Source organism: Heterodontus francisci, chromosome 14, assembly GCF_036365525.1.
Source record: "Heterodontus francisci isolate sHetFra1 chromosome 14, sHetFra1.hap1, whole genome shotgun sequence".
Taxonomy (NCBI): Eukaryota; Metazoa; Chordata; class Chondrichthyes; order Heterodontiformes; family Heterodontidae; genus Heterodontus; species Heterodontus francisci.
The window spans coordinates 43,033,661-43,046,889 of record NC_090384.1 but is presented as its reverse complement, the minus strand read 5'-3'; the positions used below and the strand labels follow the sequence as shown (position 1 = coordinate 43,046,889).

The window sequence follows — 13,229 nt, the reverse complement described above, 5'->3', positions numbered from 1 at the left end:
AAAAAGAAAAAGGAAGCATTCGTAAGGGCTGGAAGGCTAGGAACAGACGAATCCCTTGAGGAATATAAAGACAGTAGAAAGGAACTGAAGCAAGGAGTCAGGAGGGCTAAAAGGGGTCAGGAAAAGTCATTGGCAAACAGGATTAAGGAAAATCCCAAGGCTTTTTATACGTATATAAAGAGCAAGAGGGTAACTAGGGAAAGGGTTGGCCCGCTCAAGGACAGATTAGGGAATCTATGTGTGGAGCCAGAGGAAATGGACGAGGTACTAAATGAGTACTTTGCATCAGTATCCATCAAAGAGAAGGACTTGATGGATGATGAGCCTAGGGAAGGGAGTGTAGATAGTCTCAGTCATCTCATTATCAAAAAGGAGGAGGTGTTGGGTGTCTTGCAAAGCATTAAGGTAGAACAGTCCCCAGGGCCTGATGGGATCTACCCCAGAATACTAAGGGAGGCAAGGGAAGAAATTGCTGGGGCCTTGACAGAAATCTTTGTATTCTCATTGGCTACAGGTGAGGTCCCAGAGGACTAGAGAATAGCCAATGTTGTTCCTTTGTTTAAGAAGGGTAGCAAGGAGAATCCAGGAAATTATAGGCCGGTGAGCCTTAAATCAGTGGTAGGGAAATTATTAGAGAGGATTCTTCGGGACAGGATTTACTCCCATTTGGAAACAAACAAACTTATTAGCAAGAGGCAGCATGGTTTGTGAAGGGGTGGTCGTGTCTCACTAATTTGATTGAGTTTTTTGAGGAAGTGATAAAGATGATTGATGAAGGAAGGGCAGTGGATGTTATAAAGCCTTTGACAAGGTCCCTCATGGCAGACTGGTACAAAAGATGAAGTCACACGGGATCAGAGGTGAGCTGGCAAGATGGATACAGAACTGGCTCGGTCATAGAAGACAGAGGGTAGCAGTGCTTTTCTGAATGGAGGGATGTGACTAGTGGTGTTCTGCAGGGATCAGTGCTGGGACCTTTGCTCTTTGTAGTATATATAAATGATTTGGAGGAAAATGTAGCTGGTCTGATTAGTAAGTTTGCGGACGACACAAAGGTTGGTTGAGTTGCGGACAGTGATGAGGATTGTCAGAGGATACAGCAGGATATAGATCGGTTGGAGACTTGGGCGGAGAAATGGCAGATGGAGTTTAATCCGGACAAATGTGAGGTAATGCATTTTGGAAGATCTAATGCAGGTGGGAAGTATACAGTAAATGGCAGAACCATTAGGAGTATTGACAGGCAGAGAGATCTGGGCGTACAGGTCCACAGGTCACTGAAAGTGGCAACGCAGGTGGATAAGGTAGTCAAGAAGGCATACGACGTGCTTGCCTTCATCGGTCAGGGCACAGAGTAGAGAAATTGGCAAGTCATGCTGCAGCTGTATAGAACTTTAGTTGGGCCACACTTAGAATATTGCGTGCAATTCTGGTCGCCACACTACCAGAAGGACGTGGAGGCTTTGGAGAGGGTACAGAAGAGGTTTACCAGGATGTTGCCTGGTCTGGAGGGCATTAGCTATGAGGAGCGGTTGGATAAACTCGGATTGTTTTCACTGGAACAATGGAGGTAGAGGGGTGACACGATACAGGTTTACAAAGTTACGAGCGGCATGGACAGAGTGGATAGTCGGAAGCTTTTTCCCAGGGTGCAAGAGTCAGTTACTAGGGGACATAGGTTTAAGGCGAGAGGGGCAAAGTTTAGAGGGGATGTGCGAGGCAAGTTCTTTACACAGAGGGTGGTGAGTGCCTGGAACATGCTGCCGGGGGAGATGGTGGAAGCAGGTACGATAATGACGTTTAAGAGGCATCTTGACAAATACATGAATAGGATGGGAATAGAGGGATCGGGTCCCCGGAAATGCAGAAGGTTTTAGTTTAAGCAGGCATCAAGATCGGCGCAGGCTTGGAGGGCCAAATGGCCTGTTCCTGTGCTTTATTGTTCTTTGTTCTTTGTTTGAAGCAGCTGAAGATGGTTGGGCCCAGGACACTACCCTGAGGAACTCCTGCAGTGATGTCCTGGAGCTCAGATGATTGACCTCCAACAACCATAACCATCTTCCTTGACGCTAAGTATGACTCCAGCCAGTGGAGGGTTCTTTCCCCGATTCCCATTGACCTCAGTTTTGCTAGGGCTCCTTGATGCCATACTCGGTCAAATGCTGCCTTGATGTCAAGGGCAGTCACTCTCACCTCACCTCTTGAGTTCAGCTCTTTTATCCATGTTTGAACCAAGGCTGTAATGAGGTCAGAAGCTGAGTGGCCCTGGCAGAACCCAAACTGAGCGTCACTGAGCAGGTTATTACTAAGCAAGTGCCGCTTGATGATCTACTCTCATTCTTCAAACTCTAGAGAATACAGGCCCAGTTTCTCCAATCTCTCTTCATAGGACAGTCCTGCCATCCTGGGAACAAGTCTGATGAATCTTCGTTACACTCCCTCTGTGGCAATAATATCCTTCCTAAGGTATGGGAACCAAAACTGCACACAGTATTCCAAGGTTCTATACAATTGAAGCAAGACTTCACTCCTCCTGCACTCAAATCCTCTTGCGATAAAGTCTAACATACATTCGCCTTCCTAATTGCTTGCTGCACCTGCATGTTAGCTTTCAGTGACTTATTGACATGGACACCCAGGAAACTTTATAAATCTACACTTTCAAATCTCTTGCCATTTAAGAAATACTCTGCACATCTGTTCCTGCTACCAAAGTGGATAACTCACATTTTTCCACATTGTATTCCATCTGCCATGTTCTTGCCCACTCACTAAGTCTGTCCAAATCCCCTTGAAGCCCCTTTGCATCTTCCTCACAACACACATTCACAGTGGCGCAGTGGTTAGCACCGCAGCCTCACAGCTCCAGCGACCTAGGTTCAATTCTGGGTACTGCCTGTGTGGAGTTTGCAAGTTCTCCCTGTGTCTGCGTGGGTTTCCTCTGGGTGCTCCGGTTTCCTCCCACATGCCAAAGACTTGCAGGGTGATAGGTTAATTGGCCATTATAAATTGCCCCTAGTATAGGTAGGTGGTAGGGAAATATAGGGCCAGGTGGGGATGTGGTAGGAATATGGAATTCGGGTAGGATTAGTATAAATGGGTGGTTGATGGTCGGCACAGACTTGGTGGGCCGAAGGGCCTGTTTCAGTGCTGTATCACTAAACTAAACACTAAACTAAACTAAATTTGTGTCATCCATGAACTTGGAAATACTATATTTGTTCCCCAAAACCAAATCATTGATATCTATTGTGAACAGCCGGGGCCCAAACACTGATCCCTGCGGTACCCCACTAGTCACAGCCTGCCAACGCGAGAATGACCCATTTATTCCTACTCTCTGCTTTCTGCCTGTTAACCAATCCTTAATCCATGCCAGTATATTACGTCCTATCCCATGTGCTTTAATTTTGCTAACCAATCTCCTGTGGGGGACTTTATCAAAAGCCTTCTGAAAATCCAAGTATACCACATCCACCGACTCCCCTTTATCAATTCTGTTCGTAACATCGTCAAAAAACTCCAACAGGTTCATCAAACATGATTTCCCATTCATAAATCCATGTTGACTATGCCCAATCTGATTATTATTATCCAAGTGTCCATTTATCACATCCTTTAGAATAGATTCTGACATTTTCCCAATGACTGATGTAAGGCTAACAGGTCTGTAATTCACTGTTTTCTCTCTCCCTCCCTTCTTAAATAGTAGGATGACATTTGCGACCTTCCAATCTGCAGGAACCGCTCCAGAATCTATAGAATTTTGGAAGATGATCACCAATGCATCCACTATTTCCACAACTACCTCTTTCAACACTCTTGGATGTAGAATATCAAGTCCTGGGGACTTATCAAACTTCAGTCCCGTTAATTTCTCTAATACAACCTTCTTACTAATACTAATTTCCTTCAATTCCTCATTCTCTCTAATCCTTTGGACCTCTAATTCTGGGAGATTTCTTGTATCTTCCTCAATAAAGACAGACACAAACTAATCATTTATCTTCTCTGCCATTTCTCTATTCCCCATTATAAATTCTCCTGACTCTGCCTGTAATGGACCCACATTTGTCTTAGAAAAACATTTCCTTTTTACTTCCCTGTAGAAGCTTTTACAGTCTGTTATATTTTTTGCTAGCTGACATTCATATTCTATTCTCCTTTTCTTTATCAGTTTCTTGATTCTCCTTTGCTATATTCTAAAATCCTCCCAATCCTCCGGTTTACTACTATTTCTGGCAACTTTATCGGCCTTTTCTTGTAATCTTATACAATCCTTAGCTTCCTTTGTTATCCACGGTTGACTGCCTTTACCTTTGGGGTTTTTGTGCCTTGAAGGAATGTATAGTTGCTGTAAACTATGTAGTATTTATTTAAAGACTATCCATTGCCTATGTACTGTCATACCTTTTAATGTATTTTCCCAATCCACCTTAACCAATTTGCCCTGCTTACTTTTATAATTTTCTTTGTTCAAATTTAACATCCTGGCTTCAGACTGAACTATCTCACTTTCAAACATAATGTAAATTCTGCAACAAGATTAGAACTCGAACTATTTCTCAGATTTATGAATGCTAACATCACCCGTGTTTTCTTATGGCAGGAATCTTTCACCAGTTTGAGGTTAATCAGCTGGAGAGTGCACAGTTCCAAGGTTTATTAAATTTAAAAATCGCACTACAAAACCTTGGATTCAAGGACACATCTCCTGCTAGAACACATTAGACTAGAATACAACTTTCTCCAGCAATTTCACTACTCGCAGCCACCTTAATTTTAATCAGCAGTTTATGTTGAAGTTTTGGTCTTCTGCCTTTCTCAGTCTGTCTAAGAGTGAAGAACATTTCCAGCTGGTTCCTCAACAACAGTTGAGCTGTCAGCGTATGACTTGAAATTTCAGCCATTTTTGCACTCATGGCTATAGCGCATCCATGCCGCAGCAAATACTGTGATTATTATTGTGAATTTTTACAAATCTTCAAGCAGTTTATCCTGGTGTTTCAGCAGATCTAGTTGAAAATCTCTTGTGTATTACATGTTATAAGCTGAGATATAAGCACTCCATTTGCACAGTGATTGAAACATATGGCCTGTACTGTACCTCACTTGATTGCTTTCAAAGTAGATTAATCCATACAGAACAACCAAGACTCCACATGCAGCAGCAGGAATCAGCATGGTGGTATACCAGCCAAGCCAGGCAAAATACAGGGCAATTCGCTCTCCAAAATACTCCCTGCAAACAGAGACATACAGCAAGACATTCAAGATGAACATGATCAGAAAAATAATTTTTCTGCTCACAAGTTAATAGATTTGTGAAACAGACTTCCACCAAAAGCAACAATAGCATGCTGGTTAACTTTTATTTTTCATAAAAGCTGGATTAATATCTGGTTAAGAACAGGGGGAGCAATATGTTTCCCTATTTTGTTTCTAGGAATGTTAAAACACCTATTTCTCAGATGTATTAATGAACCTATACAGCTACTACTGGAATGGAGTGAGACTATTTGTCCAGGGAACAGGAGTAAACATCCCAAGGCCAGGTATCTGCACATCTGGAATAAAATTGGCAGTAAAGTCAATCTTGCCTCCACAACCTCCCAGAGCATGAATGAGGTCAAGAAGAAACTTAATAGCCTGTGAAAAAATGCAAAGGCTTGTTTATGTAAAGAAATAGAACAGGGTAGGTGTGGCATATGTGAACATGTATGAAAAGCTTATTACACATGCATGCTGTTGCCATTACGACATGAAACAAATATTATAGGACACATCAAATTAATATGAAAATTAGCTACAAATGGAGGCAATCCCTATATTTATTTATTTAATCACTCTTTGGATGTGGGCACCACTGGCAAGGCTGCCATTTATTGCTCATCTCTAGTTGCCCTTGACTAGGTGGTAATGGGCCTGCATCTTGAACTGCTGAAGTCCAAGTGGTTAAGGTACTTCCACAATGCTGTTAGGTAGGTAGTTCCAGAAATTTTTCCCAGCAGCAATGAATAAATGGCAATATATGTCCCAAGTCAGAAAGATGTGTGACTTGGAGAGAAATTTGGAGGTTATAGTGTTCCCATGCAGCTGATGCTCTTAAACTTCTCGGAGTTGGGAGGTAGTACACACTGCAGCCACAGTACACCGTTGGTGGAGGGTGTGGATGTTCAAGTTAGTGGTTTGGGTGCTGAACCAGCAGACTGCTTTGTTCTGGATGGTATTGAGCTTCATGACTATTACCGCAGCTGCAAGAGGAGAGTATTTCATTCCACTTAGCACAAAAGACCTAGCCAAAGCAATTATGTGGCTGTTCAACTTGAGTTTAATCAATGGTGACCCCCTCAGGATGCTGATGGTGAAGTACCTGGTGATGGAAATTCTCTCATATTGGAGATGGTCAGTGTCTGGCACTTGTGCAGTGCAAATGTTACTTATCACTTTTCATCCCAAGTCTATAGGTGCATCTTCACCATATACGTTGTAGCGATTCAAGTCAGCTCACCAGCACCTTCTCAACATCAAGTAAAGATAGACAATAAATGCCAGTCTTGCCAGTAACAGTTCCATTCTGAAAAAATGGTACAAAAATATGCATGGTGTATCAACTTCTTTTGGCTCCATGGGCACCATTGTGTGGCACAATCTGGATGCACTGTCTGTTCCCTAATTCTCAAGCAATATAAATGACATGAGTTAGGAGATGAAGGAAGTATTTTCCAACAGAGGTCTGAAATGGTAACCTGTACCAGTCGGATGCCACAGCTCCAACCTCTTAAGGATGCCACAGTATGACAATTTTCCATTGCTCACAGTTGCCATCTCAATGTCAAAGTATTGTGTGTGAATGTGTAGTAACTAGGTTGAGATCAACTAAATTTGTTTAATATACAATCAGAGACTTTCATCTCATTATCATGTTTTACAGGTGAAAGTCAATGTCCTAACCTACTGAACCACCTAGACCCCGTGATGTGCAATTTTATCTTGGAAAGTCCATGTTTATAGCCACAACTCCCTCCCTAACAGCACTGTTGGTGTACCTATATCCCAAGGACTGCAGCGATTCAAGAAGGCAGCTCACCACCACCTTCTTAAGAGCAATTAGGGAGGGTAATAAATACTGGCCTAGCCAGCAATGCCCACATTCCACGAACAAATTTTAAAAAGATCTCAAGTATCAAGTATCAAATTAGTACATCACTATTTTACAACCCCTGGTCTGATATGCCAGATTAGTGTATTACCTTATTTCATTGATAGGTTGGTGCTTAAATAAGCATCTCCACTCAGCCCACTCAAGCCGCAACTTGCGTTCTCTCTCGCAAATGTCTTCCTAAGTGAAACAAAAAGAAATCAGAATCTCAGCTGGTGCCTTTCCTGAAAGACTTAAGTTCTCAATGCATTCAGCAAGACTCAAAATTGAGTTTTGTGGTCTCTCTTGCATGGTTTACTGGAAGGTTTATCAGTGAAATCTTCAGCCTGAACATTTCTTTTTGTTTGTATTAACTCCATGTGCATGTCCATGTTGTGCTGACTACCAATAGCCTTTCAAAATGGATTGAAGACTTGCAGATTACAACAACTTACATTTCTAAAGTGCTTCTTTCATATAGAAGATATTTCAAAACGTTTTACAGGGTAAAGGGAATTATAGTAGATACCACGCAAGAGGGAGAATAAATAAAACATCAGGGAGAAGGGAGTGTAATCAAAGTTTCCACACCTACAATCTTTACCTGAGAAAAGAGGATCAACTGAATCCAGACCAGGGTATGTGCTAGCAAGAGTCAAAGTGAGGAGGGGAAAATTCAATTCACGTAGTGATGCTACGGAGGCTTACATTGATTCTCTGGGGCCGGCAGCATCACAGGCTGCTACCTTTGTGGCACACTCAGAATTCCTCATTGATATCATTGAAGAATGCCATGTGGCCCACGCAGATAGCAACCCCCAGCATTGTCTTCCCCCGGGGAATCAATGTAGTCAGTTACACAAATGAGTCTTTCCTCCAATGGTTTCTGGTTTACTGACATACAAAATTTTGGCTTATCCAGATCTTATCAGACTGTAGCAATAGTCTTGGGATTGATGAAAGAAGCAGAGGCAAAGTTGAACCTTGTTGACTTATATATGGAAGCTTACCCCATGCTTCCAGATGATAGTGCTGATGGATAGCAAACAAATGAAGAGCACGGGACTAAGGATGGAGGCCTAGGGTACACTGATGGTCACCATGCTGGTTTGAAATGGGGTACCTTTAGAAGCAATGTATTCTTTGTTGCAACAAAAGAAAGCAGTGCCATGTAGTTGTCAGCATTGTCAAAGGCAGTGGAGAGATTGAGGAAAATGAGGAGAGATAACAACCCACGGTCACCACCACGGATAATATTTCTGACTTTAGCCAATGCAGTCTCAGTGTTGTGACAGTCTTAAACAGGGAGTGGTGGAGGCGTATTGTGAGGCAACAACAATGTCTGGGGAATTGAAAAGAAAAGGCTGGAAATGGGGCATTTGTTGGGAGAGATTAACAAACATACCATACTTCTCTCAGTCAGTAGGCTAATAATCATGGCGATGTCATGAAAGTCAGCAGCAAAAAGAAGTGAAACGTCTGAGGAGACAGTAAACATCAATAGGGTGCAATGCAATGTCCCTGACAAATGTCACAGAATGTTTTGCATATTTACACCCATATCTAGCAGATCCTACTCAACATTGTTATGAGAAAACAAAGAGAAAAGTCAGAATAAATAATAAGATAAATATCTTACAACATGAAAAGTTTCACCAGCTTATCAGTGCTTCAAATTCACTGCAGACCTGGCAATAACTTCTGCAAACTTTAGGCTTTCTGTGCGGAAAATGTTTGGGGCAGGGAGTGAGAGGCTTTCCTATCAAATTGCATTTTTATAGCGCCTTTAATGTAGTAAACATCTCAAGGCATTTCAGAAAGATGAAAACAGGCGTTGAGCAATAATAGGAAACAGATTAGGTATGACTGAAGATGGTGGTCTTACAGGTAAGCTTTGAAGAAGCTCTTGAAAGTAGGACAAAAGGTAGCAAGGTGGAAGGGTTCGGGGGAGAATTTCAGAATGTCGGCTCAAGACAGTTAAAAGTTCAGACACTGAACATATAGCAAAGGGAAGAGGAATGAAAAGGGGGCTAGATCAGAAGAGTGGAGATTGTGTGCAGACACATAGGACTGGCGGAGGTTAGAGAGATGGGGCAGAGTGTAGGATTTACAAACAGGAGCTTCAATTCAATGCATTGGTGGATAGCAACCTTTTGAGGTTGACAAGGATAATGGTAATTAGGAACCTAAACTTAGGAGTTGGGCTGACTGAGTTGATGCAGGTAAAAAAAAAAACAGGCAACTAAGTAGATGATCTGAGGCTTTGAGTTGAAGTTTATCAGCTGTTCACATGTGTTTTAGAGGTGAGGGCAAAGGGAGCAGAAGAAGAAAGGAGATAATTGTTTGCTACTGAGAAGAAGTATTTATAGTTGTCATGCACAATATTAGAATTTGACTATGGAAAGAGAGACACAGGTCTAGCCAGATCTGACAGTGGATGGTCAAGCCAGTTGTCTACCTCAGAGGTAAGAATGGCAGCAGGAAGAAAGCAGGGATCAGAGACTGAGGGTCACGGGATGGGATAGTAGGGGGAAAGCAGGTCAACAGTGAAAGCCCAGGGAAGGAGAATTTGGATGTAAAAGAGTGACAAAGTCATTTACGGCACTGAAGAAGACCATTTGGCCCATCAGCATTGATCTGATGGAGTTGCAATGAGCAGGGCTTTCAAGATGATGAATAATTTGAGAAGTAGCAGCAGCTTCCACAACTGTAGGAAGTACAATTTAAGGGCAACAGTAGTTAAAAGAGTCAGGTATCTTCTTTCTTAGGGATTCAATGATTCGCAACAAATTTTTAAAAGGAATGATGTACTGAAAGTAAGACAGAGTAAAAAGATGCCATAAGGTAAGGGTTAGTAATGAGACAACAGATCTTGAGTACAGTCGTAGTGATGCAATCAGGACCAATGTGTTATTGAAATCTAGGGAGGTTCTTTGGCAATGCATCAAAATTAGGGTTGAGGAACAGTGCACCAAAAAGGAAAGTACTAATTTTATGTGTAACAGATTAACAATGCAGCTCTTTCATTAATACTCCCTTTTTGAGGGCTGAAAATGCACTAACTTGATGTGCCAAAAGTTGTACTATTGTACATGCGTTCAGTACAAGCTAATACATGTTACCTTACAAAGCCAGCATTGGTCTTCTGATCCCTGGACGTGGCGATCTCTACAGCAGCATTTCTGCATTATATAAGCAGCAAATAAACAGGTTTAGTTTACCATAGATTCACAGATATAGGATATCTCAGCCTTGCAAGACCTTACTCAGCCGGGGTGCCTCACACGCAAGCTAGTGTGAGCCATGAAATCAGCCTCATGATATTGTGTGCCGAAGTCCAATCACACCCAATTTTGCAAGGCACAATTTGGGGCCTTGGTGTGGCCCTGCAAGAATGTGTAGACTGCATAAGCATATGTAAATTAGGTTCTGAAGCTGTCTTGTGCAACATCCTACAAGGCTCAACCCACAGTGGTGGTCTCCTTGCGGGGTTCCACAAAGTTCAGTACTTGAGTCTCAGTTATTTACAATCTATAAAAATAAGTTAAATGAGGGGATTTAGTGTAATGCATCAAGGTTTGCTGATGATACAGAGTTCGTTGGGTAAGTAAGCGGAGAGAAGGACACCAAGAGGCTGCAGAGGGATATAGACAGAGATAGTTGATGCATTGGTTGTAATCTTCCAAAATTCCCTAGATTCTTGGAAAGATCCCAATGGATTAGAAAACTGCAAACTTAATGCTCCTATTCCAGAAAGGAGGGAGATAGAAAGCAAGAACCTATAATCCAGTTAGCCCAACATCTGTAATTGGGAAAATGCTGGAATCCATTATTAAGGAAGTAGTAGCAGGACATTAAGAAAATCATAATATAATCAAGCAGAGACAACATGGGTTTATGAAAGGGAAATTGTGTTTGACAAATTTATTAGAGTTCTTAGAGGATGTAAAGAGCAGGGTGGATAAAGGAGAACCAGTAGATATAGTGCATTTAGATTTCCAAAAGGCAATCGATGAGGTGCCATATAAAAGGTTACTACTAAAGAGCTCGCGATGTTGGGGGTAATATATTAGCATAGATAAAGGATTTGCTAACAGAAAACAGAGCATCAGGATAAATGGGTCATTTTCAGCTTGGCAAACTAACTTGTGGGTGCCACAGGGATCAGTGCTGGGGCCTCAACTATTTACAATCTATATTAATGATGTGAATGAGGAGACCATGTGTATTGTCGCCCAATTTGCTGACAATACAAAGATAGATGGGAAAGCAAATTGCGAGGAGGATTCAAAGGGCTGGATTTTCATTATGGAGGCAGGAAACAGGAATTGGGTCTGGTTTTGGATCTGAAATCTGCCTCCTCTGGGTAGCTGATTCAGATTAAAGGCCTGCTACCCGACCCAAACCCGACGGGACCCGACGACATGTGTCGGGGTCAGGTCGCTCTTCTAGGTCCAACTTTCAGGCTTGGGTCGGGCCATGTCCAGTTCGGACACACAAAGTAAGTATTGAACTTTGCTCTGCTGGTAAGTGTTAAAAGTAAAAAACCTACCTGAGCTGGGAGTCCGGGACGTCAAGGAGGGAAACTCTGAGTCTGCGCAGTGAGCGACTCTATGACATCATCATGCCCATGCTGCAGCTTCCAGCAGATTCGGAATCGCAAGGTAGGTAAAGGGAACATTCCGGTGGTTGGGTCGGGCCCTGGTCAGGTTGGCTCGGGCTCGGGCTCAGCTCGGGTTGGACGCAGGAAACAATGGAGGGACTCAGGCTGGGTCGGGCTCAGATCCGATGTGGTTCTGTCGGGTAAGGGTCGAGTTTTTTTTCCCTGACCTGAGCAGACCTTTAATTCAGATTTCAATTTTCAAATGGGTAAACACTTAATTGGCATGGAGCCAGGTTTCCTGTCCTTTTCGAGCCAGAGGGATTGAAAATAGCACTGGGTCAGATCAAGTGTACGGCTCTTGTAGACTTCCACGGCAGCCATCACTGAAGCTGCTGGTTGTCCTGAGGGAGCGATCTGCCTTACACAGCAGCAGAGGGAAGCGAGATGTCACAAGGGAGCTGGAGACCTGGCACTAGGGGCAGGGCAGACCCTCGTTTCATTGAAGCCACCTGGATATAATGCTGGAGACCGTGAGGGAGAGGAGGGAGGTCCTCTTCCCAGAGGGTGGCAGGAGCAGGCCACCCCATCGTCCAGCAGGGACCTCTCTGTTCAGTGTTATCCCCCTCCGCCCCCCTATTCCTCCTCTCTTACCTCCTGCTCCTTCCCTGATGCCGTGTCTCTTTTCAGGGCTTTGTGCATTCACCAGGCCTTCCCCTGCCAACTCCAGCTGCTGCAGTGACACCAGGAGTCTCACTTCCCTCTTCGGTTTCCAGCCATTCTCCAATGAGAAATTCAACTCTTCCAGTTGCAGCACTGAGGCACATCTGAAGCAGCTGAGCTTTATTTGATGCCTCTGTTTTATTTCAGTCAGCCCTTCTCATGGCCCTCCACACTGTTCGCATCTTCACAACCTGTCATATTCCCCACAAGGCTCCTTCCCCTTCCCAGCCATTAGAAATTGTACACTGCTGCTGACAAGCCTGTTAATGAGCCCTTTTATAAGTTCAACATGCACTTAATTGGAGGTGTCCATCTGACCCGTTCCCTCCCTCATGGCAGCCCTTTGAAAATAGCATCGTTCCGCAGGCGGCAGGGCCCAGTGCTGACCTCCAAGAACACAATATTCAAACTGTGCTCACAGCTGTTCCTGCCCCCATTATGCTTTGACAATCCAGCCCAAAGAGTCTGCAAAGGGATAGAGATAGGTTAAGCGAGTGGGCAAATATTTGGCAGATGGAGGAAAATGTGAGGTTATCTATTTTGGTAGGAGGATCTTCAGAATGCTGTGGTACAAAAGGATCTGGATGTCCATGTACATAAAACAATGTTAGCTTGCAGGTACAGCAAGTAATTAGGAAGGAAAGCAAATGGAATTTGCCTTTATTGCAAGGGGAATGGAGTATAAAAGTAGGGAAGTGTTGTTATGACTGTACAGGGCATTGGTGAGACCACAGCTAGAGTACTGCATACAGTTTTGGTCTTATT

The 13,229-nt window shown here is 43.2% G+C and overlaps 1 protein-coding gene across 3 annotated transcripts in view; it reads right to left on the bottom strand.

Annotated features, from left to right (window-relative positions):
* The window catches only part of LOC137377286 (anoctamin-9-like), a 178,331-nt gene that overhangs the window by 88,994 nt on the left and 76,108 nt on the right, over window positions 1-13,229 (bottom strand). For all 3 annotated transcript variants that reach the window (XM_068046833.1, XM_068046832.1, XM_068046836.1), the window contains exons 7-9: window positions 10,264-10,323; window positions 7,254-7,342; window positions 5,108-5,242 (exon numbers count right to left, since the gene is read on the bottom strand). In XM_068046833.1, the coding sequence (XP_067902934.1) occupies window positions 5,108-5,242; window positions 7,254-7,342; window positions 10,264-10,323 (284 nt within the window). The remainder of the gene's footprint in view (window positions 1-5,107; window positions 5,243-7,253; window positions 7,343-10,263; window positions 10,324-13,229) is intronic.